This window comes from Trichomonas vaginalis, chromosome I (assembly GCF_026262505.1).
Source record: "Trichomonas vaginalis G3 chromosome I, whole genome shotgun sequence".
Classification (NCBI taxonomy): Eukaryota; Parabasalia; order Trichomonadida; family Trichomonadidae; genus Trichomonas; species Trichomonas vaginalis.
Genome location: NC_067203.1, coordinates 8,089,710 through 8,115,047, shown reverse-complemented (window position 1 = coordinate 8,115,047; position 25,338 = coordinate 8,089,710). Strand labels below are relative to the sequence as shown.

Here is a 25,338-nt window from a genome sequence, read left to right as displayed (position 1 = left end):
TGAAATTAAAAAATTATGTTTATTATTACGCTGTGAATGTGTCAACAGCGGTCATGCCTGTATCTGTATCCCATATTTGCCACAACCTTTCTATATCTGCATTTGTGTATTTCGGTTTCAGCTGATACATTTGATTTGGCGTGTAATTTGTTCCAGTTAATGGATTAATTGGGAGATCTTCATGCCGTGTGTTATTATTGTACTCCCAAATAAAGGCAGGAATAGCCTGAATGCTTTGGCAGCGCTCCAATGTCGGCCAGAATCTCTCAATCTTCCCATTTTGGTAGGGAGAATGAGAGTCTGTATGCCGCCATTGGACGCCCCAAAGATCAAGTAGATCTTGAAAGGCGCCCCTATTTTCTGAACCGTTGTCGGTCCAGAAACAATAAGGGGCGCCAAATTCAATGAAGGCGGAAGCCGCAACGTTCGCTGTCGTCGCTGCCAGCATATCTGGTATTTGTATACACGCTAGGACTTTGCGGCTAAGTTAGTATCTAGTAATTGGGTACCAAGGGTCTACACCCCTCAGACCCCAAATTACTAGAATCTGCAAAAAACCGTTTGACACATAAAATATTTTGACATTTACAAAAATAAAAAAAATAATTTTTAAAAATTAACTTTAAAAATTAACGTTAAAATTTTTGACACTTCACAAAATAAAAAAAATAAACTTAAAAATTAACGTTAAAATATTTTGACATTTACAAAAATAAAAAAAATAATTTTTAAAAAATTAACTTTAAAAATTAACGTTAAAATTTTTTATTTATTTTTTTATCATAGATTTTAACACCCAGAGTAAAAAAATAAACTTAAAAATAAATTAATTCAAAAATTTTTTAATTTCTGTATATACTGAATTTTTCATAAATGATAAAATTAATTTTAGGGTAGATCTAACCCGATATCTAACCTCATTTCTAACCTCGCCGCTTAGCGGCTCAGACCCTTTGAGTCTTGTGAATTTTAACAGTAAATATGCTGGCATGATTCAGGAATGTCATTGCTGCTGTCTTCAAACTCTTTTATAGATTCATACCATAAACGAGCTTCACGGGAGATGAGAAGTAATGAAACAATAATTAATAATTTATTAGTAAAATTCATTTTATATAAAAATAAAATTTATTATTTCATATCTTTATATCTCTAAGCTTAATCTGATTTTTCGAATTCTTCTAATTTCTTCTTCAGTTCTGCTATATTATCTTCATATAATTTAATCTTTCTCAAAATACCATTTTTATCTAATGGCTGCTTAATTTTTCTAAATTGAACTCTACCATCTTTCATTTGATGAACATAAAAACCTTCTGGAATAGTTTCTGATTTAATGTATTCAACTAAAAACTTTTGTTTTGTTGCTTCAGTAATTTTAGTACTCATTTTATTAAAAGTAAAAAATAAAAAATATTTTTAAAATTAACTTTATTTTTTATGAGGACTCTCTGAGTCCATCTGAGTCGCTTAGCGGCTTCGTCGTCTTTTCCTTAATTCCTGCGGATCAACTAGGTCGGTTGAAGGTCTATTACTTTCTTTATAGTGTTTATAAAGTTTATAAGCCGCCATATGATAAGGATAATTAAACCATAAATACGCTTTACCTAAAGTTTTCAATCGATTATATAAATCATTATTGTTAGGCGTTTCAGGTGGTGCAGGGTATTCGAGAACATCTCTAACCATTTAATTACTTTAAAACTCTTGGTTTCTTTTTAGTTTTTAACAGTTTCTTTGCTTTTGCGATTTTAGCTAAAATATATCTTCGACCGTAATGGAACCAATTCGAACCTCCTGTTTTAGGGTCAAAAGGTCTTCCATAACCGCCAGGGTCATATGGTGCGACTGCAGTTACTGGCGCTGGTGCTGGTGATGGCGCAGGTGCTGAATTAATCGGCGGTGCCTCAATTGGTGGATATTCTGGCTGTTTCTCCTTTTCTTTAAGTGAATTTAATTTAAACTCTTCGCCATTCAGCTGACCTTTAAAATCTTTTAACTGCTTAGATATTTCATTATCTTCACCTAAAAGGTTTTGCGACTGGTCAGCGACCCAGTTACCTAATTTCTTTAACTTTTCAGATTTTAATTTTCTGGCAGCAGCTCCCACAAGCATTCCAGCATTATTTTTTAAAGCTTTTGATACAGCTCCACCAGTTAAACCGTCAATAGCTTTATAACCTCCATACAAAGCTGATAGTGTTGAAAATACCATTTAATGCTTATTAAAATCATTTCTCATAATGATTAACTCATAAAATTTTTCATCGGAGCTAAACGTTAATGAAACTCTGACTTTTTCACCACTGAACCTCTTTATTAGTTCATTAATTCTATCAATTATATTCACACTCACTTACATCATCAATGATAGTAATATCATCACAAATTATTTTTACATTTAACGACGTCATTTATTACAAATTAATTTCTTCTATTCTTTAAATAATTAATGACTAATGTGAGTGTTCCTTCCTTTCCTGTGTCGGCTTGTTTGAATCGGTGTAGATTTTTTCAGACCTGTTGGAATAAGATCAGCCCCGGCAGTTGAATTAATCGGTGTTCTATATAAATTTCTATATAAATATGGTCCCGCTACAGCACCGCAGCTAATAAAAGACCTACAGGAATTACAATTCTATTATAGTTCCGCGGTTTAGGATCTTCATCAAAACTAGCCCATGCGCTTTCAGTCGTTGAACTCATTTATATATAATTAAATTTTAATAAGCGATTAATATGAGTTCGATAATAATACTATCTTTTCTGTCATCAGGAAGGACAATATCTTTTAGACTCGATGGTTCAACTAATTTTATATTAAATTTATTAACATAATTAGTTATTGAATAATGCTTCGGCGGAGAATATAAACAGTTTGATAAACATAAAATAGAATCTTCAGCGAATTCACTTATACTTGATTTAATGATTGCCGCTTCTCTGGACCAAACACCATTAAATGAAATTGATGTTAATAAACAACCATCATTTTTAATGGAAATTGATTTTGGTAAGTACTCCAGGAGGTCATTTAATGTTATCTGTTCTGCTCCGAACTGAGCAAATCGATAAAAGCATTCATCATTATTAATTCCTGTAATCTCTTGAAAATTTTTATTCGTGTATACATTTTCAATCTCATCACCGACAGCACAGACTACGTCCACGCCGCTAAGCGGCTTATCTTTTAAATCAAATATGAAACCAGCTTTTGAATTTGAATTAACACGAAATTCTATTGAATTAGTTTCAAAACTATAAAACATATCAACTTCATTAGGTTGAGGATATCCGGCACCTTTTAACTGTTCAATAAGAACCGATTTAATCTTTTTATTAAATGCTGTCATATCATCTCCTGTGTCTAAATCTATATAAATCTGTAAATCATATTGATGATTATCTCTTATTATTCCAAAGTTATATAATTCAATGGTTCGTCCTGCAGGAATGGTTTTTATCTGTCTTATTTCAATTGCTTTTTCGCCAGTGTTATAATCAACCCAGTGTTTAGGGTATTCATAAATGTATTCACCATTGATTATTTTAAACGGTTGTGAAAATATGTGCTCATAATAGATTTTAATACTTTTATCATTAAGACTGGGAACGGTATTAACAAAATTTCTGACTTGCATTTTTAATTATAATAAAATGAAACATTTATTTGAAGAAGTAGATGAAAAAATGAATGAAAAATCTGATAAACTCAATAGTTCTTTAATTCTTCCCTTCAGTAAGGATTATCAGTTCTGTTCAAACGGTGTGTATTTCTATTGCGGAAAAATGGGTTCGGGAAAGACTTTTAATTTAATACGTCATATTTTAATTACTGAACGTTTAGGTCAAGATTCATATTATGACCAAATCATTATATCAGCAACTTCAGATTCAATGGATTCAACAGCGAAAACGTTTATGGATAAAGGTCAGGCATCAGTAATTAAAGTTCCAGATAGCGAATTAATTTCTTTTCTTCAACAATATATAAGAAGAAAGAAGAAATATTATGCAATAGTTGAATTTATACAATCTGGCATGCAAAAGACCTCGGAAGAAATGGAAAGAATTATTGATAAACATCATTTGAGACAGCAGGATGGTACGTATGATATGAAAAGACTTACAAACTACATTCTCTCAAACTTTCAAAATATCCTTTTAAAAAATATCCATCAAACACTTTATTAGTTTGTGATGATTTCGCTGGTAAAGGTTTAGTTTCAAAACCAGATTCACCATTAGCTAATTTAATTACTAAAGTCAGACATTATCACATGACTGTAGCAATACTTATGCAAACGTGGAGGTTTTTAGCTTTAAACATTAAACGTTTTACTGATTTCGTTATATTTCAAGGTTTCTCAAAATACGATATAGAATTAATTTGGAAGCAATCAGGTATAAACATTACCTTTTGATGAAATCTGGGATGCTTATAAATCACTCATTTCACCACGTTCATATTTAGAAATTCATATAATGACTAATACAATTAATGTTAAAAATATACCTTGGGAAAGACCAACATTATTTTAAAGCTTTATTTTTAGATGAGGTGTAGTGAATAGATTCCATCCATCTCTATCACCATTTCTGTTTATATTTTTGGTGTCATTCATGTCCACACTTTCTGGATCAGTCAGTTTTTGAGGATAAAGATTAGAATAACTGTTTTTAATCGATGGTGCTTCACCTTTTAACGCATAAACTCTATTACTTTCTGCATATTTAATATTTGAACCACCAGAACCATCATTTACGTAAATAGTAAATGGTTTATAATCGATGTTCATATTTCGACTTCTGCCTTTTGATTTCTTATTTAACACCTCAACATCTTTATAAACTGCACCCGTTTCAGTGAATTCAACAAGATTTTCATTTTCAAGTTTCACGTTTAAACCTTTATCAAAGATATTATTCATTTTTATAGTAATAAAAGGTTTTTATTCTTTAGAAAATGAGAAGTAAATCCATCTTAGCCGATGCAGTGAATGTTCCTATTGAACCTACATCTAATGTTGATTCAAGAACGACAAATAATATTATAATCAAAAATTATAGTTCTGAGAACTTGAAAGATAAAGAGCCAGAACTGAAATCCTTCAAGTGCAAACGATAACAGTGAAGTTAAGTTAGAATATCCACCTCCATTAGAGCCTATAATTTCAAGAGATGCCAACGACAATCCATATTCAAACATTCAAACTAATCCTTCAGATAACGTAGACCATTACCTCCTTAATTTATACCAAACAATTTTACTCAAAGACGATAAGAAGCTTTTGACAAATCTTATTAGTAAGAATCAAATAATTTTAACAAAGGAGGATTTAGAAAATATTATATCAAGAATAACAGGGAAACAGTGCGTTATTGATTATCTCGACCCTGAAATCGAATGTTGTGGTCAGATACCGGTATTTATGAAAATCGGTAAGTATTAGAATAATCGAAACACCAGGAACTACAGGAGTTGAGTTTAAGTATAAATATTCGAATGAATACACAAAACTTTCAACAGAATATAAACTTTGCTTGAAATATGTTTTAACGAATTAATTTAAGATTTATATTTTTATGGGCGAAGCCCCGCCGCGTAGCGGCTACCTGGTTCATCATCTAGTCCATTAGCTCTTATATTAGACCAAAAATCAACTTCTATAGTCATCTGCACAGGAGCTTTAATTTCAATTGGTTCGCCTTGAAAATCAACTAATCTAAATGTCATATCTTTTAAATGGTGTGGTTGAATTCGAACCCATTTGCCTTCGTGCCTTAATAAAATCGGAAAATTAGGCATGAATACAGAATTAACGGCGTAACAGAACGATTTATATTCTATAACAGAATTTTTATTATTAACTCCTGAAATTCCTGTTACATTACTTATTTTTGATTCAACATATAAACAGTTTCCATAACATATGTAGGGTGCAGATTTCATTTCAATTATATATTTCTGATTTTCAATAGAAGATTTCAATGGTAATTCTTGATGATAAGCACCTAGTAATAAACGTGCTCGATGAGTCATATCAGTAATTTTAAATTCTTTTTCGGAACTAAATTTTATTATTCCTGAATCAGTTAATTCACAGTTAAGGGCTCCGTTAAATTTTTCATCAATGAGATCCTGAATCTTTTTCTCTAACGTATCAATATCATATTTATTTCTTGCTTTAAAATGAATTTCAGTACTAATACCATCAATTTCAAATGTAATGAAATCGTTAGTGTCTGTTATAACAAATGAAGCGATAGTATTGAAGTCAACAACTCTGAAAGCTAGTGGTTCATTCTGAAGACCAAGGTTAGTTTGTAATTTTAATGTCCCGTAATCATTAGGATCAGTACTTTGCAAATAGAACAACATTTTTATTCTAATTAAAAATATGAGTATATCCGCATATTCTTATGAAGCTGATAGAGCGAAAAGATTAATTTTCGGTTCATACACATTTTCATTTGATGATGAGCATTTAATTATCACTGATGGAAAAACTGAACATTATATCTCATGGAAAGAATTTGAAAAATTCATTCCAATATTAACGCCATGCACAATGCCTTTCATAAAGGACGGTGAAATTATTGAAAAAGATAACACAACAGTATATAGGTCTGTTTATGAAGCATTAGAATATATGTTGAATTATAATCCCGAAAGATTTGACCCAAGCACTACGCCATGTACAATGCCCTTTATTAAGGACGGTGAAATCGTAAGAGTTCCGAATTCAACGGTTTATACAGCTGTTCAAAACAGTTTACAAAACATTTTAGCGAATATCTTTAATTCAGAAACTACAGAAATAAAATTACCGTATATAACAGATGCTAAAGAAATTAAATCAAAAACAACAACATTATTTACGTCACTTAATGATTTAATGACTTATATAATTAATACTCCTGCACCAACTACAGCATTTGATCCAAACTCGACGGTTTGCAGTGTACCTTTCATAAATGACAGTTCATTAATTGCTTTAAGGGATTCAACAGTTAATGAATCATTAAAAGCTTCATTAATGAAAATCATTGATTTTAACTCATTCATGAATACATATAATTCATTCATTAATGTTTCATACACTTCTAAAGAAGGTGAGTTAAAAACTATAGATAAAGCGGTGTATGAAATAAAAGCATCAATGACGAAATTGAATTCGTTAACTTTTGACGGTGATAGTTCCGTTAACAGCATGACATCAGGAAAAACGATTTTAACGAAAGAATATTTAAAATCTCATGTTAGTGAGTTCGTTGAAATTGAAAAAGAAGGCGGAATTAAGTTCGATCCACTGGGTTTCATTTTCGACTTAGCGAATGCGGGTGTTAGTTTCGCTGAATGGACAACGATACAGAGTGAGATAAATGCAATATGGACGTTTTTGGGGTCAAAAGCGGGAATGGGTGAGCTTGTAGATGCTGCAAGAACATTAGGTGAAACGGGAAATTTTGTAGATGGTTTTAAAAGACTTGTTTCAAATGTTTTAACAAACACAAAGAAATTATTTAGATATACCATACATAACGGACAGATTTTCGAACAGGTAGCAACAAACCCTCCGGTTATGGCTGCGTTGATGATGGCTAGAGACATAAAGCCGCGTAGCGGCGAGGGCGAAGCCCACGAAGAAGAGGAGAAACCAGAGGATACGGGTCAGGTTATTCGAGACATTAAAAACGTGTATCCTGAAGTTATTGATTTATTTAGAGGTGTTAATGATTCGATTTCAAATCATTCTATAACCCTTGATGAAGAGAATAAATTAACAGATTATATATTCGTCATTATTGCAGAACTAATGAAGAGAATAAATGAAAAAGGTATAGCTGATATCATTAATGTAAGTGATGTAATGATGAAAAGAAATTTTGACTCATTATTTACAGAACCGAAAACAGAATATAGTCTTTATGACGTAATTACTGAATTAATGAAAAAGATTAATGATAATAAGAGTTCTGGCGGAAGAGTTGAATTAGAGGTGAATGATGTTAATGAGAAATTAGATAATAAAGCAGATAAAAACCATGTTCATTATATAAGTTCAGATGAACAGATTATAACGGATTATCATGGATATTTAACACAGGATGAAGAAGTGAAGACGGAAGATGTTAATGAAAGAAGATATAAATTCATTCGTGCTGAAGGTTATGACATACGCTGTACTGTACAGTATGACACAGGTAAAGCACCAGAAGCATTTGGTTATAACAATGAAATTTATGCTTCATACTTCTTTGTTAACGGTGTATTAGTTGAACCAAGATTTACTTTGAGAGTTAAGGCAAAAATAACTTTTGAAGATGCTATTAAAAGTAAAGCTGACAAAGATGAACTTGACGCAACGAACAAAGTTTTGAAATCTCATAAACACAATATCTCCGATATAAATGAACTTCAAGCTACATTAAATAGTAAAGCTGACAAGAACCATACACATGAATCCTTCACTACTGTTAGAGCAGACGACATAATATTGAACTATACCCTTGGTTCAAGTGCACCTTTAGAGAATCCAAGTACAAGCGTAAAAGATACACTAAACTCCTTAAATAACAAATGTATGAAATCGAAGGTCATGTCAGAAACTTTGAAACATATGAACTACCAGCAATGTTAGATAAAAAAGCAGATAAAGAACATACACATAACTCCTTCTCAACTGTTGCTATAGAAAGTATTGAAGGAACGGTTGGCGGAACTGGTGGGGATGCATTATATTATAAACCTCCTAACTTTCCACAAGGTTTAACATCGAATGAAAACATAAACAACGAAGAAAGACATTAGCTGTAAAAATGTTTATGTCATGGATGATGAAAATAATGTTAAATTCACTGCTCAAGATTTATATGATAAGAAAGCTGACAAAACAGAGCTTCAAACATTAAAGACTGAAATACTTCAAACATTATATCCTATAGGCTCTATTTATACGTCAATGAACTCAACAAATCCCGCAAGTTTGGTTTTGGTACGTGGCAGCAGATTGTAGACAAATTCTTATACTGTGCTAACTCTTCAAAGCAAACAGGAGGCTCAAAGAAAATTAAAGAAGCAAACTTACCTGCGCACACTCATACAGGAACTACAAACTTTTCTGGCGACCATAGCCACTCATTAAGAGACCACCCATTATACAACTCAGACTATGAAGCTGGCAATGACGTTTTATCTCCATCTTATAACAATTCAGCAAAAAAGACTTTTCGACCAACTGAACCAGGAGGAAATCATTCACACACTTTCACAACAAATCCAACAGGCTCGGGTGCAGATTATATGCCACCGTATATTACAGTTTATGCATGGGTTAGAACGGCCTGAAAGTCCTGAGCTCCAAAAGAGCGAACAGCATGAAATTACTAAATTTATTTTTACATAAATGAGTTTAAAAGAAGTTTTCGAATCATCACCGTGGAGGTCATTTAAAAAATTCTATGAAGCTGCAAAGAATGCGGGATTTAATGATAGAACAGAAATTAAGAGATTTTATGATGAAAATATAGTTCATCAGGTAAAAGTTAATCCTTACGATTATTACCTTCCCATTTACTCGAAAACTCATGATGCATATCAATTTGATACACTCGTTCAGAGTAAGAAAGGAAGAAAGCCACCATTTTTGATTTTCATTAATGTTAATACACGTAAAGCTTTTGCGTATATAATGAAAAATAAAGGAACAAAAGAAGTTTTAAGAGTTTTGCAGACGTTTGTGGCAGAACATCATCCTACTTCATTAACTTCAGACCAAGACGGTGCATACCTCAGTAATGAAATTACAGAATTTTTGATTAAACATAACGTTACTCATTATACGACTGAAGACCATAACCATAATATTTTAGGAATCATTAATCGTTTCATTAGAACGCTAAGAGATTTAAATAAAGAAAGAGATTTTACGGAGGAATCAATGAATAAAGTCATTAATGCGTACAATAAGTCCACCCATAACAGCACAGGATTTAAACCAAACGAAATGACTTCAAAAGAGGAGGATGAATACATAAAACAAAAGAGAATGTTAACGGAGGAAAGAAGAAGTTCATCATTACTGCCAGGAACTAAAGTTAGAATCATTCTTGAACATAAACCACACGAAAAGGTAAGAAATCAGTTAAGTGATGATTATTACATTGTTGATTCCTCACAGGGTAATGGTTATTTAATTAAAGCAGCTGACCATTCGGTTGCGTTTTATCTGCGATTTCGATTAGTTGAAAGCGAAAATGGAAGATTAGCTAAGACGGTTGATGAAGCAAAAAGAGGTATAGTTAATAAAATTGTGAGTTATGATGAAGACAAAGATGAATACACTGTCATTTATGAAGGAGGTGTGGATGATAAAATTCCTTCTAGAAATTTGAGAGAATCGAACCCCACACATTTATCGGAACTCGAAAAGGATTACTGGAAGGATAAAAATAAGCCAAAATTAATCAAAAAATTTTTATGAACTAAATATATTTTATGTCTGTAATTAATTAGTTAATAAAGTAGCGGATGAACTGCAGAAATATATTTTATCGTTAATGTTTTCATAAATGTTTCGTAAATGTTTTCAGTGTCACCACGTCACCATGTGTCACCAGGTTAATTAGCTTCTTTTAAAAATGATGACAACATGACATTTAGACAACTAGCCCGGAAATAAATGTTTTCGTAAATGTTTACGTTAATGTTTTCATAAATGTTTTCATGAATTTTATATATTAATGTTTTCGTTTATGTTTTCATAAATTTACACCAAAAATATATTTTAGGGTAGATGGTTAGATCTAACCCGATATCTACCCTCATTTCTACCCTCATGAATTTTCCCGAAATAAAAAATAAAGTTAGTTTTTATTTTATTTTTATTTTTATTTTTTTTATTTTGTATGTAAGAACAGAAATGTCAGTCGAAGCAAAAACATTCACGAACAAATCTAATGGCGAAACATTCACAAAAGGAACTTATAACGGTATTGAAGTCTTACGTAGAGACAAGGATGGTTACATTAATGCAACAAAGATGGCAAGAGAAGCAGGAAAGTTAAACCATTTAAACAGATTTCTCAATAGTGCTAAAATGAGGGAAATTCTTGAGTTTTGGATGAACGAATACGGTCAAGCCAAAAATGGCTTAACCTCAAAACAAGCATTTTATGAGCTTACAAAGGGTGTCATGAATGAATTCAAATGTATTTACATACATCCTGACCTCGTTCATTTTGTTGCTGAATGGTGCTCTGTAAAGTATGCATTTTATGTCAAAGATATTATGGACTCCATAGATAAGAAAGTTCATGAGAAATTAGATGAAGAAGAACTTGAAGATACAGTAGAGAATGCTAAACCTTTGTTCGAACAAGAAGTTAGAAAAATGTGCGAAAAACAATTAGAACATGAACGTGAGATATGTTATGGTTATAGAGATTCTCCATACGAACTAGACCAATGGGAACAAGAAGATTTAAAGAGAGAATTTAGAGAATATGAACTCGCTAAGATAGCATTAGAAGCTGCAGAAAAGAAGTTAAAAGTTTGGGGTCGTTTTGTACAAAAATATTGTGAGTAAATGAACCATTTATTTTAACATAAAGACGCAAAGCGGCGGGGCATAGCCCATGACCAAAAATAATTTTTAGGGTAGATGGTTAGATCTAACCCGATATCTACCCTCATTTCTACCCTCATGAATTTTCATGAATTTTATATATTAATGTTTTCGTTAAGCCACTTTGTGCCGTCAGTCAGGACCTTCGGTCCTGGCGCTTTGCGCCGTCAGTAAAATTTACACCAAAAATATATTTTAGTTGAAAAGGTTAGATCTAACCCGATATCTAACCTCATTTCTACCCTCATGAATTTTCATGAATTTTCCCGAAATAAAAAAAAAGTTAATTTTTATTTTATTTTTATTTTTTTATTTGGTATAAAAGATATGATTACAAAAATCGAAACATCCGCACTTTCGACATCAACGGCACCAAATTCATTAGTCATGAATCCTACGTCAATGTTAGTAGAAATGAAAAACTTCATTCCTTCTTCATTTACTTTCGAAACAGAAATACAAAGAATAAAGCAGGAACTTTTAACAAGTAATTTAGACTGTACCGCACAGGATGAAGAAAATGAAGAATATCTTTATGAAATGCAAGATATCATAGACCATTTACCTAAATTACCTGAAATCCAGCAACGGAAACTGACTGTTCCTGAATTCGATGAAATTGAAGTTAAAGTTAGTGATTCTGCAGAAATTAAGAAATTCATTCGTAAGGTAAATTCTGAATTCTTAGGTTTTCATTGTAACCACAAAGTTATGGATAAAGACTGCGACATGATTTATAAAAACATTTCAGATATTTATAAATCTGAGGAATTTAAGACATACGATAACTTTGTTTCATTAGCTGCTAGATGTGTGTGGGAGATTAGAGATAAAGACAGAAGAGGTAAAGTATGGCATGAACAGATAAAACCAACTGCTTCAGATTTAAAGAAAGCCATTGCTGCTTTAGTTATTTTAGCAGGTAAGGTCTCAGAATATAACGCAAAAATGAATCCTCAGTGTTCGAAATGTAAAGCAGCAATTAGGAAATATAATTATTCAGTAAAAGAGATAGAAAGAATGAGAAACGATTACGAAGATTTAAAGAGGGAGGCAGAGAAACCAGCAGAAGATAAAATGGACATGTTAGAATTTCTGAATAAAAACTATCCCACAGCCGATGATTTCCTTTTATCTGATGTTAAGAAGAAGTATAAAGAAACTTTCGGTATCGTTAAAACTTTTGATATATTAACTGAAGAAATAGAAGCTACAAAAATATTTAAAATTTCACGAATTCATAACGTATATCATGTGAAACGTTTATAAAATAACTGGGGTAGAAATGAGGGTAGATATCGGGTTAGATCTAACCATCTACCCTAAAATATATTTTTGCTTTAATTAAATGTTTTCCGGAAACGTCGATGAAAATCATATGGACAGATTATAGGAAAAAATTAATAATGATTACCCCTCATTAACCAGGGAAATGACGGATTCTATAGTTCGTAAATTCGATGAAATACAGGATATGTGGTTCGACAGATTCGACATGAACGATAAGGAAAAGAGAAAGAACGATAACAATTTACTTACTAAAAGAATCCTAAAATCTAAAATAGGTGAAGCTTCAACATTTAATACAGTACATAACTTTTACACCACTGTTTATATTTTCAATAATTTATTTACCGATGAACGAGAAAGAAAAGAAATGTTTAACGGAAGAAATGAATATGATTTTATCCTTTGTGCTGTTCGGGATGTTGACATGAAATTAAAGAAAATATTCTTATTACAGGATGACACGGTTGAAGATGAAGTCAATGAGTTTTTAAATCGTGATTTAAATGAAATTGATGAATTAATGACCGAATGTTATAAAAAGTTCAAGGGGTAGAAATGAGGGTAGATATCGGGTTAGATCTAACCTTTTCAACTAAAATATATTTTTGGTGTAAATTTTACTGACGGCGCAAAGCGCCAGGACCGAAGGTCCTGACTAACTGACTGACCGTAACTAATTATTTACAAAAATAATTCATAAATGCCTTCCTCCTTTCGTACCTGTTGTCTAAATGTCATGTTGTCATCATTCTTAAAAGAAGTTAATTAACCTGGTGACATGGTGACGTGGTGACACCTTCAGTTATTCAAAAATAAATTTTCTTATAAAGCTTCAGGGTCTATTTCCTCAATTACTTCACTTCCTTCTTCTTCATATTCAATCGTTGCTTCCTCAATTACTGGTAGGAGCTTATTGATTATATCTTTATTCGTTATTGTCTTCAGAGATGAAGGATAATATTTCACAACTACTTCACCTGGAGGGCTCTTTGAGCCCATCTCGGCGCCTTGCGCCTTCTTGAATTCTTTCTGCTGTGATAAATCTAAGGCGATGCTGAAAAATTCAACGTTAGAGTTCTTCATAATCGTATAGTGTGTATCTTTGATATTTACAAATATTCCTCTTTGTTTAAGTAATACTGCTATTTCATGTGGTGTGTAACGTTTTCTGTCAATAATGATAGCGTATGGTTTAACGAACTGACCGTATTTAGATTCTTTCACAGACTTTTTATTGAATATAACGTTCACGTTTTTTCCATTTATGAATTCACCCTTAACAGCAGTAGCGAGAGCATTGTATGAATAGAACTTGTACTCAGACATTATTTTATTAAAATTAAAAATATAAATTATTTAAAAAAATTAAGTTTATTTTTAAATTATATTTTTTACGGAAAATATTTTTTTATTTTCCATAAAAGATGTATAAAAAGCTATCTAGATTAGACCATGAAGAAATTAAGAAGTTATTGAAGAATGCTGACATTGAAGTTAGCAAAAGATATGCGACTAACAAATCGTCATTAGCTAAATACCTCAATGATTACAGAGGTGTAGTCACTTACGAGAAAATTAATGATTACATTAATAACAAAACATTTCCTTTAAACGATGTTCAGGTTAATTTATATCATAAACAAGCGGTACCGAAGGAAGTTAGGCAGGAAATTCATGATATGATGAATGTTGATGTAGGAAGGACACGGACAGCAGTACCGAAGGAAGTAAGAAAAGAAATGTATGATATAACTAATGTTGATGTAGGAAGGACACGGACAGCGGTACCAAAAGAAGTAAGGCAGGAAATGCACGATATAACTAATGTTAGTGTTGGGGAAACGAGAAAGAAGAAAAGCGATGAAGAAAAGAAAAATATAGCTGTAAAGTATGCAAAAGCATTTGCACAATTACGCAAAGCAAACGAAGTTATTAAATCTATAGACGATAAAGCTCATGATGACGAAAAATGGTTAAAGAAGGATGAAAATAATAAACGCAAAAATGTTAAAGCAGGAAATAGAATCATAGATTTTAATATTCGTGAACTCAATGAAGAAAACAGAAATTACCTACATGAACGTTTCGGTAAAATGTTTATTAGGCTTCTGCAGAAGATAAAAGTAAATTCACAGCAAAAATGGATGATTTGTTATAAACTCGATGGTAAATTTACTAATTCAACATTGAATATCGAGAACATCGGAGCTTTGCTTCATCAGTTAAAGCAAGAAAACTTTATAACAGAGATTGAAGCAAACGCAGCCGGAATAATTGAAAAACATTATGATTTCTTCATGACAAATATTAAGAACCTCGAAGAAATTAAAATGTATGATTTAACCGAATATGAAGGATTAACGATGAGCGATATTAAGAAAGGTAAGCCACAGAAGAGAGAAAAAAGAGATGAAAGCAAATTAACAGCACGTCAGCAAAGATTATTAAACAGACTTAAAGAAATAGGATAAACAGGATATAGATGATTTTTGGAATGAAATTCTTGATGAAAAGAGAACGAATAAAAAGAGAAGCGGTGAGTTTTGGAAGTATCTTTGCAGATTACCTATAAATCTTGAACGCTATCAAATTTTCAATGAACTTAACAAAAGAACTGCTAAGTTGATGACAGAAGATAACTGCTTCGTTTATGCTTGCATTCAGGCTGGAGTTGATGAGCAGACGGTAGACCACATGCGTGAAGTTATTAGAGTTAGAGATTTTCCACAAAGTAAGATTCAGGAAATTTCTAACGCAACAGGCATAGCATTTAATGTTACCATTGGTTATTTCAATGACTCTAGACATAATGAAATAAAGAGATATATACCAAAAGAATGTGAAACTGTTCGAACTATTGACTTACTTCTTGTTGAAGACCATTACATGTTAAATGAAAGATTACCTATGACAACATATTTTATCATAAATTATAACGAAATTCTCAAATCATTAGGCGGCTGGAATATTGAGCGTCAAATGAAAATATATAAGAAAAGGGAAAATAGATTTGTTATTGATTCTACGCGAACAACTCCTTTATGGGATATTTTGAAAACATTAAGAGAGTGCAATTACTTTGAACCGTTATCTTATGGTGAACTTTTCACTTATACAACAGATTTATATAAACAAAAACTTGCACCGTTTAAAGATTTAAATTATACCCCGAACTACTGTGTTCAGTTAAAGAAAAAGTCTGAAAGTAAAGATAGTGATAAATCAAAACAAAAATTCATTCCTGAACACATTTTCTTCGCTGACTTTGAATGTAGCACTGATGGAGTTCATAAAGCCTTTAACATTTGTTATGATAGTGAAGATGGAAAGATTAGCGAAAGCATTTGGGGTCAAAATTGTGCAACAAAATTTTTAGAAAGAATTCCTGATAAAAGTTTAATATATTTTCATAACCTCAGTTATGATATCAATTTCATTTTAAGACATTTAACAGAAATTAGCGGAACACCAATTATTAAGGGTTCTAGAACAATGCAGATAACGGGAATATATAAAGGTAAAGCAATCATTATTAAAGATTCATACACTGTTATAAATAAGAAGCTTAAACTATTTCCTGAAATGTTTCATTTGCAGTGTGGTGAAAAGGAAGTATTTCCGTATCAATATTATTCAAGCTCTTTATTAGTTAATGATAACAAAACTGGCGTAATTTCTGAAGCGTGTAAGTTTGTAAAAGATATTGAAACGTTCATGAAAAACATAGATTTAATCGAAAACTGCAGAATAGATGAAAACCATTTCGATTTAGAAAAATATAGCTCATTTTATTGCAAACAGGACGTAAGGATTTTAAGAGAAGGTTTTGTTAAGTTCAGAAATGATATATTGAAAGAGTTTGATTTAAACGTTTATGATTACGTTAGCATTTGTTCAATCGCTAACAAACTTTTCGAAAACAGAGTATATTTCCCGAATGGAAATTTATATGACCTTTCAAATAAACCAAGAGAATTTATTTCACGCTGTATTCAAGGTGGAAGATGTATGCTGTCAGATAACAAGAGAGCGCAAAAGAGCGAAAAGAAACTCATTGCTGACTTCGATGCTGTTTCATTATATCCCTCAGCTACTGCGAGACTTTATACTTTAGAAGGAATTCCAAAGGTTATGAAGAAAGAAATGTTAAACAGTGAATATTTGTTAAAACATTTATTCGATGATGACCAGGGCGAGCCTGAAGGTGAGAAATTCATTTCCGGATTCTTTGTTTTAATAAAAATAACCGAGATTAAGATTAAAAGGCACTTTCCATTAATAACAGTAGATCCAGAATTAAACCCGGAGCTAAAGGTTCCAAGAAGTTCTAACACATGCTGTTTAATGTATGTGGACCACATAGCTTTGCAGGATTTAATAAAATATCAGGGCATCAGCTGCGAAGTATTACAGGGTTACTACTACGATGAAAAAAGAGATTTTAGAATAAGAGATGAAGTAAAGAAATTGTTTGAATTGAGATTAAAGTATAAGAAGGAAGAAAATCCGCTACAAGAAAATATTAAATTAATTTTGAACAGTATTTATGGAAAAACTATTTTGTTCCCGATAGAGTCGAAAATTAAAATCATTGATGATAAAGATGCTGTTAGGTATGCCATCAGAAATTATAACCATATCATTAAATTTGAAGGTTTAGATGGTTCGGATAAAACTATTTTCAAACTAACTAAAAGCATTTGCAGACACTTTAACTTTTGCCCCTTAGGTGTTAATATCTTATCTATGTCGAAACGTATCATGAATGAAGTATTTTGCACTGCTGAGGATATGGGACTTCAAATCTTCTACCAGGACTGTGATAGCATGCATATTTTCAATGAAGACATACCACGTTTAGCTCGGGAATTTCAGAAAAGATATGGTCGTGAATTAATAGGAAAGAATTTAGGTCAGTTTCATTCAGATTTTGCAGAAATCACAAAAGATAAACAAAGTTTAGCTTACAAGTCGATATTTTGTGGAAAGAAGACTTACATAGACCTTTTAATAAATGACATTGGTGAAGTTGCATTTCATGCACGTATGAAAGGCGTAAAACAAGATGTCATTGCTTTAACCGCTAACGAAATGTTTCCTGACGCAGTACAATGCTATTATAATGAAGATAAGAACATTCATATTCCTGTTGGAAAATATGATAAAGATTCTGAGTTCAGTATAATGAAATTATATCAAGCCCTTCACGATGGTCAGGAAATCGCATTTGATTTATGCAAATCAACAGCACCCTGTTTTGAAGAGAAGTTTAACTTTTCAATAACGACTAAAAATACTTTCATAAGGAAATTAAAGTTCTGAAGATGATCTGTAATAATGATATAATATATTTTTATCGTTCAAGACAAAAATAAACTTTTCATATTAAATTATGTAAGCGTTTGAATTTACTATACGTAATGCATGTTCTTTTTCCATTAACATCATAAACGTTAACATATAATGAACCATTTATGTTTTCATTAATGTATAGTTCTTTATACTGACGACCGTTATAATAATAAAACAAATCTGCATCGATGTCGTAAAATAAATCCTCAAATTCATGATTTCCATAATGTGAAACAGTAATTGAATTTTCACTGATTTCATCAACGAAATTATATTCTACTCCATTTGCTTTACTTCTATTTCTATTATTTGTAGAACTTGAACACCAATGTAGATTATCAATCTTATTATTATTTCTAACTTTATCGTAATGGTCAACTTCCCCAAAACTATCAGGATTATCAATCCACTGAATAGCTATTAATCTATGCTTAAGATATTTTTTACCGTTAAGGGTTAATCTTATATATCCATTCTTTTCTTCATACTCACTGACAGTCTTTCCGTTTTTCTTTCTTCTTATTTGATACGGATATTTTGTGTTAATTTCGTAATCTTCATCAGCAACTAACGTTTCCCAGTTATTATTTTCCATCGTTTTATAAAAATAAAAAAATCAGAAAATTAAAAATTAACTACATTTATTTTTTTACTCTTCACCTCCATCAGCAGCTAAATTATAATCATCAATTCTAACAGCAGGAATGCCAGCTGGTCTGACTTGAATAGCGAAACAAGCATTTCTAAGAAATCCTAATAAAGGTTTGACAGTGTATTTTTCGCTTATATTTGTATCATCAGCTTTAACACCTAATTTATATGTAATTGGTGCCGTTGATGTTTGACCCTGTTGAAATGTGAAATCAGTTTCCGTAGGGAATCCACAGAGGAAATGAGTGTTATCGTATGATTCATATAAATGTTTAACGCTTCCATCATCAATTAACGACCTCATCACATCTTCATTAAATCCTATCATATCGTTATTTGTATTGCATGCATTAGCAACCATTTCATAGAACACAGGACCAAGAGCTTTCGGGTTCAGCTGGCATACTTCCATAAGCCCCATTGATAATTGAAGGGTTTCAAATTGAGGATTTTCGAAATTCACGATATAATTATCATTCTTCCTAAATAAAGCCCAAATGCTTTTAACGTTAATTGGTGTATAAGCTGCTGTGAAAGTTGCTGATGGTGAACCTTTACTGAACGAACCGTCCATAGGAATCCAGTCCATTACTTTAATTGGAAAACATAAAGCTTGTGATGTATAATGATCGACTAATTCAGTGTAAATATTTGGATCGAGTGAAAATGCTTTAGGATGAATGAAGCAATCAATGAATTCAGCTGATTTCTTCGTTAATCTTTGTTCAACTGTTGAAACAGTAATTTCACCATTTGATTTAGAAACTGCTGTTATCATATTGAATGGTTCATTCCATGGAACAAATTTATTAGTTGGTGGGTCATAATTATCTTTTACCTGACTGATTAAAGAAGGATTATGAGCTAAAATATCTTCTACCGGCAGTGCTGTTACCTGGAATGCATCGCTACTAAATTTAACCTTTAACTGAATGTTGCCTGCAAAAGCAGGAATAAATCTAATAACTTCTAGAATAAGGAATTTACGACATGGAATCTTTATTTTAATGTCAAAATTAATTTCAGCTCCTGCAGCTAAAGGTCCTGAGATAATTTGACCTGTTCGAACTGTTCCAGAACGTTTCCATACATCTTTATGTCTCGTTTTTGAGAAAACATCAACTTTCTTTATTTGTTCTGTAGTCTGTGAATTAGAAATGATATATGCTTCTTCTCTTGCGTTATCCTGACTATAAATAACTCTTCCATTTGCTAATAACTGATATGCTTCAATGGTGTAAATTGATTCATCAAAAACGCCAAAGAAACCTGGAGAATTAGTATTTGGAATTGATGAGCCAGTAATAGCATTATCCAGGATATATTTACTTTTATAGGTAGTTGTAAGGAATGTGTTATAAAGGTCTAGCATATTTTCACCTGGCGGAGATAAATTGAATGTGACCCAGTTATGATCCTTTGCGCTTCCTGGTTGTGATGGAATTTTTGCATCGATATATCTTCTATTAGTATCACCAATATTAATTGCATTATCGATTACATCAAAATATGAACAAATTTGATGGATATGTTCAGCTGGTGTAAATTCGTTAAGCTGTTCGTTTTGCATGTTTTATGTTAGATAAAAATATTTATTTAGTTTAATATTCTAACTCTTCTTCTTAGTTGAGGAATTTGTTTCTTTTGTTCAATAATTTCATATTTTACGTTTTTCACAAACTCTTCATTAATTTTGGTTTCCTGCTCTTTTACTGGTGGGTCTGGATTTTTTGATTCCGTTTGCTTTTCAATGAAATTTACAAATTTAGCTATTAATTCTTGATTCGTTATCGAAAGTACATCGGGTTTAGGTTCTGGTTTAGGTTCCGTTTCCTTTATCGTGGGCTTTGTCCTGACAGCCTCACTGTCTTCCGCTTTTGTTTCAAGTTTAGGTTTTATATCTATTTTCTCAGTTTCCGAATTCGTTAATGGAACTCGTCTTTTTCTTACATAAATTTTTCCATCTTTACTTGTTGATACATAATATAATGGATGCTGAATTCCTCTTGCATCATTTAATATAATCGATTGTCTCTCAGATTTTGATAGGCTCATATTTAATTCAAATAAAATTTTTAAATTTTGAATTTTTTATCGGTAATCAAATGAGTCAGGGATTAGATATTGAAGCCATCAAAAAAGAAATTCGTGAGCAGATATTAACAGAACTAAAGACATCAAAAACAGGAGGACTCAGAGAGTCCATCTTGGCGCAGAGCGCCGAAGAAAAACCAGTAAAACCAAAAAGGAAATTAAGTGAAAAGCAGTTAGCCGCATTAAAATTTGATCATAAATAAAATCGTTTTAAATTACTTCTTCATTTAAATTATAACAATTATTTTTGGTTTTATATTTTTTTGGATCAAATCCATTTTAATAGAATTTATATACTATTCATCTATTAGTAAACACTACCGTATATTATTTTTTAAGCTATCTTATTTTTTTAAGTTTTATTCAAATCTTTGGTCGCAAGAAGAATTGCATGATAAATAAAAACATTTAATCAAAGTCAATTTTATTTTTCATATTCAAATGGACTGAGTGTTAACATTTAACATTTTTTGCTAATTGTCGTCAAAAATTAGGCGTAAAGCAAAAATTGATATTTCATATGGTTTTATGATAGATAAGCATTATATTCCCACTCATTATATTCGTAAATTTTGAGGTTTATCCTTCGCTTTTAAGATCATTGAATTTGATTTTTATATAAAATAGTTATATATTAGAAAATAATATGAGTTTATGTGATATTATTTTTCAGAAGATTTTGTGTTCTTCCTCAAAATTTTATTTTTTTATTAAAAAGAATCTTTACAAAATATACATTTACTTTAATTAATATTTAAAAACGTGCTCTATCAAAAGTTCCAAAAATTCAATATTTTAGCTTTTCTAAGGTGTTACTTTTGATGAATTTCTGTTTACAACAAATTAAGTAAAGGAATGCTAAATTGTCATATGTTAGTTTGCTTTATTCCATATTTCGGAGGTTGTTGAAATTTAAATCAATTCTCCGTTATTATTCATGAATTATAAGAAAAGATCAATAAAAGATAGTTTACTTATTCATAACAAATAAAGTTATTAGCGATAATTATCTTATATCATAGGATAATTCAGAATAGGAAAAGTTTTGGTGGATATTAACTAAATAATTCGATATAAAATAGGGTGTGGGAGTTTGTTAATACACAGTTTATTTAAAGACAGGTCTTAATGCAAGAGTATTTTATATTTAAGAAATTGTATACTTATTCGGTTAAATATCATATAGAACAGCAACGAAAGTAACATTGATCATGAACTAAAGAATTTTAGTGATTTTGAAATTGAAATTTGGTGATAAAAGAACAATTACGATTTATGCCTTTGTGCCCTGATGAAATCATTCATGCACTTTCGATTTCAATGAAATTTGAAATTGTTAAACATGCAAATGATCTGAAAAATACAAAACGCAAAATGAATGTCAGAATTTTGTCACAAAACGAACTGAATAGGCATCATAGAAAATAAATCTTATTAAGTTTCTTGAAAAAGTTTTAACCTTCAATTTTTTTAAATGTCAGTTTTTACGATAATAACTCTTATTAATCTCTATGTAGATACTGTTTTGTCCATCATCTAAATTAGAAAAATGACATTTTAAAGAATTAATTTCAGAGGAGAAAGACGATGATCGATCCCATCGTTAAATATTGAGAATTCGGAGAACTGGGAATAAAAAAACGTTCTTAGGACAGCAAAATACTGTCCGAACACTCCACTATATAGCATTGCATATTTCTTCATTTTTTATTTGTCATTCTTTCCATTCAATCTTGTTGAAATGAAATCTCGAGATTGAACTTCATCAATTTCATACAAAAACACCGCCACTTTGTTATATTTATTGACTAAATATATTTCTTCGTGCTTAAATCGTTAAATTCCTATTCCAAAATTACAAAAATTTTGAATAACTTATTGAAAAATTGAGTAAGGAATGGTCGGCGATAGGGGATTTTGGTCGTCTCACTTTACAATGAGCGAAGCTGCTGCTCAAAAGGGAAAGGGTAAAGAACCAATTCCAGAGTTCGTCCAGAGACGTCTTGATATGTTCAACAAGATGGAAGATAAGACTCCAAAGGTCGAGCCAAAGGAAGTTCAAATTTTATTACTTCCAGAAAACAGTAAACAAGCTAAGGAAGGCAAGCAAATCACAATCACCCTTGGTGTTACAACACCACTCGATATCATCAAGGCTGAGTACCCACCAAAGACAATTTTCTATGCTGCTGCAATCAACTTAGAAGAGATGTGGGATCTTTCACGCCCAATCACACACGGTGACAACATTACATTCGTTAACTTCGATGACCCACGTGGCAAAGAAGTTTTCTGGCACTCATCTGCTCACGTTCTCGGTGCTGCCATTGAGACACACCTTCAGGTTGAAATCGCTATCGGCCCAGCCGGCGAGAAGGGCTTCTTCTACGATTACGAGCCAAGAGAAGGCCAAGAGGTTACACCAGAAACACTCAAGGAAATCGAAAAGGCTGCTATCTCCATCTGCAACCACAAGGTTGACTACGAGCGCAAGATGTGCACTCGTGAAGAAGCTCTTGAAATCTTCTCATCCAACCACTACAAGACAGAAATCCTTACAAACAGAGTTGCTCCAGGTGAACTCGTCTCTCTCTACCGTACAGGCACATTCATCGATCTTTGCCGCGGTCCACACCTTATCAATGCTGCCCCAATCGCTTCCTGGTGGGTCATGGATGTTTCTGCTTGCATCTGGAACGGTGATGCCAACAAAAAGATGCGCCGTATCCGCGCTATCACATTCCCCAAGAAGGAACAGATGACAGAACACAAGAAGTTCCTTGAAGAAGCCGCCAAGCGTGATCACAGAAAGCTCGGCACAGATCTCGGCCTCTTCTTCTTCCACGAATGGTCACCAGGCTGTGCTTTCTTCTACCCAGAAGGCTGCCTCATGTACCGCCGTCTCATGTCAATGATCCGCCAGCAGTACCTCAAGCGCCAGTTCGTCGAAGTCATCACACCAAACATCTTCTACGATGACCTCTTCAAGACATCCGGTCACTGGGCTCACTACCGTGACGACATGTTCCACTTCAAGGTCGACGATGGTGCTCCAACAGAGGAGGAACTCGCTGCCCAGGATGCCAAGGATCCAGTCGCTCAGAAGGCTGTCCGTGAAATGGGTATGAAGCCAATGAACTGCCCAGGCCACTGCCTTGTCTTCAGATCAAAGGTCCGCTCATACAAGGAAATGCCAATCCGTATGGCTGAATTCGGTGTTCTCCACCGTAACGAAGCTACAGGCGCTCTCACAGGTCTTACACGTGTTCGCCGCTTCGTTCAGGATGATGCCCACATCTTCGCTCGTTATGACCAGATCGGTGAGGAAATTTCCGATGGTCTTGACTTCATGACAGAAGTTTACGGTTACTTCGGAATGGAACTTGAGTTCACATTATCCACAATCAACATGGAGAAGTACATGGGTGATCTCAAGGTTTGGGAGAACGCTACAAACATGCTTCGCCAGGCTCTTATCGATAACAAGAAGAACTTCACAGAAGCTCCAGGAGAAGCTGCTTTCTACGGTCCAAAGATTGATGTCCTCGTCAAGGACTGCCTCGGCCGTCGCCACCAGCTCGCTACAATCCAACTCGACTTCCAGCTCCCAGAGAAGTTCGACCTCACATACGTCGACGCTGAGCTCAAGCCACAGCGCCCAGTCATGATCCACCGTGCTGTTCTCGGCTCACTCGAGCGTTTCATCGCTATCGCTATCGAACACTTCGCTGGCAAGTTCCCATTCTGGATGTCACCAAGACAGATCTGCATCATCCCACAGAACATGACAAAGGAGGGACAGATGAAGTACATCAAGGAAATCTACGACATGATGCACCTCGAGGGATTCGCTGTAGAAATCGCTGATGGCCCAGAATCAATGAACAAGAAGATCGTCAATGCTTTCAAGATGTCTAACAACGTCGCCCTCATCATTGGTGATCGCGAAGTCGAGAGCCGCTCAGTTGCCGCTAGATGGCGTGGTGAGAACGCTCCAACAGTTGTTCCACTCGATCAGTTCATGAACCAGATCCGCGATATGCAGAAGAACTACACAAGAAATTAAACTTTTTTTATCATTTTTTTATTGACTCTCTTATTAATTTAAATTAAATTTACTTTTTTTATTCAACTAAGTTCATTTTTTAAAATTATTTTAAAATTTAACAAATTTTTAGATGAATTGGTTATGAAAACAATAATGTGATGGTTATAAGAAATACAATGATCAATTCCTTTTTGTATTAGTAATCAATTAATTTACGGCTAATTAATGTATCGAATTTTGAGATGTTGTCATACGGAACTTAATAGACCTTGA

General features: G+C 32.7%; 15 protein-coding genes and 4 pseudogenes across 19 annotated transcripts, besides 2 other annotated features; 10 read left to right on the top strand and 9 right to left on the bottom strand.

Moving 5' to 3' along the window:
* Positions 1-25: 25 nt before the first annotated feature.
* TVAGG3_0950500 (gag-polypeptide of LTR copia-type retrotransposon (UBN2 2) family) lies at positions 26-448 on the bottom strand (the record flags this gene model as incomplete). The annotated part of the gene is made up of 1 exon (XM_051253237.1): positions 26-448. The coding sequence occupies one exon, from the start codon at positions 446-448 to the stop codon at positions 26-28; it is 423 nt and encodes a 140-aa protein (XP_051078811.1).
* Positions 449-1,158: 710 nt separating this feature from the next.
* TVAGG3_0950490 (uncharacterized protein) lies at positions 1,159-1,389 on the bottom strand (the record flags this gene model as incomplete). Its single annotated transcript, XM_001313593.1, has 1 exon — positions 1,159-1,389. One exon carries the CDS (start codon positions 1,387-1,389, stop codon positions 1,159-1,161), a length of 231 nt encoding a protein of 76 aa, XP_001313594.1.
* Positions 1,390-1,693: 304 nt separating this feature from the next.
* On the bottom strand, positions 1,694-2,215 carry TVAGG3_0950480 (protein of unknown function, DUF4107 family; the record flags this gene model as incomplete). The annotated part of the gene is made up of 1 exon (XM_001285130.2): positions 1,694-2,215. One exon carries the CDS (start codon positions 2,213-2,215, stop codon positions 1,694-1,696), a length of 522 nt encoding a protein of 173 aa, XP_001285131.2.
* A 202-nt stretch (positions 2,216-2,417) lies between these two features.
* Positions 2,418-2,706, bottom strand: TVAGG3_0950470 (annotated as a pseudogene). The gene has a single exon. A coding segment is annotated over exon 1 (289 nt).
* Positions 2,707-2,726: 20 nt separating this feature from the next.
* Positions 2,727-21,202: a mobile genetic element.
* TVAGG3_0950460 (uncharacterized protein) lies at positions 4,539-4,931 on the bottom strand (the record flags this gene model as incomplete). The annotated part of the gene is made up of 1 exon (XM_001313589.1): positions 4,539-4,931. The coding sequence occupies one exon, from the start codon at positions 4,929-4,931 to the stop codon at positions 4,539-4,541; it is 393 nt and encodes a 130-aa protein (XP_001313590.1).
* Positions 5,106-5,565, top strand: TVAGG3_0950450 (annotated as a pseudogene). The gene has a single exon. A coding segment is annotated over exon 1 (460 nt).
* TVAGG3_0950440 (uncharacterized protein) lies at positions 5,585-6,382 on the bottom strand (the record flags this gene model as incomplete). The annotated part of the gene is made up of 1 exon (XM_051253236.1): positions 5,585-6,382. One exon carries the CDS (start codon positions 6,380-6,382, stop codon positions 5,585-5,587), a length of 798 nt encoding a protein of 265 aa, XP_051078810.1.
* TVAGG3_0950430 (organellar and viral DNA polymerase type B) lies at positions 6,402-7,832 on the top strand (the record flags this gene model as incomplete). The annotated part of the gene is made up of 1 exon (XM_051253235.1): positions 6,402-7,832. A coding segment is annotated over one exon (1,431 nt), but the record flags the coding sequence as incomplete, so codon positions are not given.
* Positions 8,660-9,352, top strand: TVAGG3_0950420 (annotated as a pseudogene). The gene has a single exon. A coding segment is annotated over exon 1 (693 nt).
* On the top strand, positions 9,411-10,487 carry TVAGG3_0950410 (integrase core domain containing protein family; the record flags this gene model as incomplete). The annotated part of the gene is made up of 1 exon (XM_001280293.2): positions 9,411-10,487. One exon carries the CDS (start codon positions 9,411-9,413, stop codon positions 10,485-10,487), a length of 1,077 nt encoding a protein of 358 aa, XP_001280294.2.
* TVAGG3_0950400 (uncharacterized protein) lies at positions 10,926-11,591 on the top strand (the record flags this gene model as incomplete). The annotated part of the gene is made up of 1 exon (XM_051253234.1): positions 10,926-11,591. One exon carries the CDS (start codon positions 10,926-10,928, stop codon positions 11,589-11,591), a length of 666 nt encoding a protein of 221 aa, XP_051078808.1.
* TVAGG3_0950390 (organellar and viral DNA polymerase type B) lies at positions 11,958-12,899 on the top strand (the record flags this gene model as incomplete). The annotated part of the gene is made up of 1 exon (XM_001313588.1): positions 11,958-12,899. One exon carries the CDS (start codon positions 11,958-11,960, stop codon positions 12,897-12,899), a length of 942 nt encoding a protein of 313 aa, XP_001313589.1.
* Positions 13,063-13,473, top strand: TVAGG3_0950380 (uncharacterized protein; the record flags this gene model as incomplete). Its single annotated transcript, XM_001313587.1, has 1 exon — positions 13,063-13,473. The coding sequence occupies one exon, from the start codon at positions 13,063-13,065 to the stop codon at positions 13,471-13,473; it is 411 nt and encodes a 136-aa protein (XP_001313588.1).
* TVAGG3_0950370 (uncharacterized protein) lies at positions 13,743-14,246 on the bottom strand (the record flags this gene model as incomplete). The annotated part of the gene is made up of 1 exon (XM_001313586.1): positions 13,743-14,246. The coding sequence occupies one exon, from the start codon at positions 14,244-14,246 to the stop codon at positions 13,743-13,745; it is 504 nt and encodes a 167-aa protein (XP_001313587.1).
* TVAGG3_0950360 lies at positions 14,345-15,817 on the top strand (annotated as a pseudogene). Its single transcript has one exon. A coding segment is annotated over exon 1 (1,473 nt).
* Positions 15,900-18,242, top strand: TVAGG3_0950350 (organellar and viral DNA polymerase type B; the record flags this gene model as incomplete). The annotated part of the gene is made up of 1 exon (XM_001286784.2): positions 15,900-18,242. The coding sequence occupies one exon, from the start codon at positions 15,900-15,902 to the stop codon at positions 18,240-18,242; it is 2,343 nt and encodes a 780-aa protein (XP_001286785.2).
* TVAGG3_0950340 (His-Me finger endonucleases family) lies at positions 18,301-18,867 on the bottom strand (the record flags this gene model as incomplete). The annotated part of the gene is made up of 1 exon (XM_051253233.1): positions 18,301-18,867. The coding sequence occupies one exon, from the start codon at positions 18,865-18,867 to the stop codon at positions 18,301-18,303; it is 567 nt and encodes a 188-aa protein (XP_051078807.1).
* TVAGG3_0950330 (uncharacterized protein) lies at positions 19,008-19,701 on the bottom strand (the record flags this gene model as incomplete). The annotated part of the gene is made up of 1 exon (XM_051253232.1): positions 19,008-19,701. A coding segment is annotated over one exon (694 nt), but the record flags the coding sequence as incomplete, so codon positions are not given.
* Positions 21,203-21,820: 618 nt separating the features above from the next.
* Positions 21,821-21,858: a mobile genetic element.
* Positions 21,859-22,922: 1,064 nt separating this feature from the next.
* TVAGG3_0950300 (threonyl-tRNA synthase family) lies at positions 22,923-25,149 on the top strand (the record flags this gene model as incomplete). Its single annotated transcript, XM_001313583.2, has 1 exon — positions 22,954-25,083. One exon carries the CDS (start codon positions 22,954-22,956, stop codon positions 25,081-25,083), a length of 2,130 nt encoding a protein of 709 aa, XP_001313584.1.
* Between the last annotated feature and the right edge of the window lie 189 nt (positions 25,150-25,338).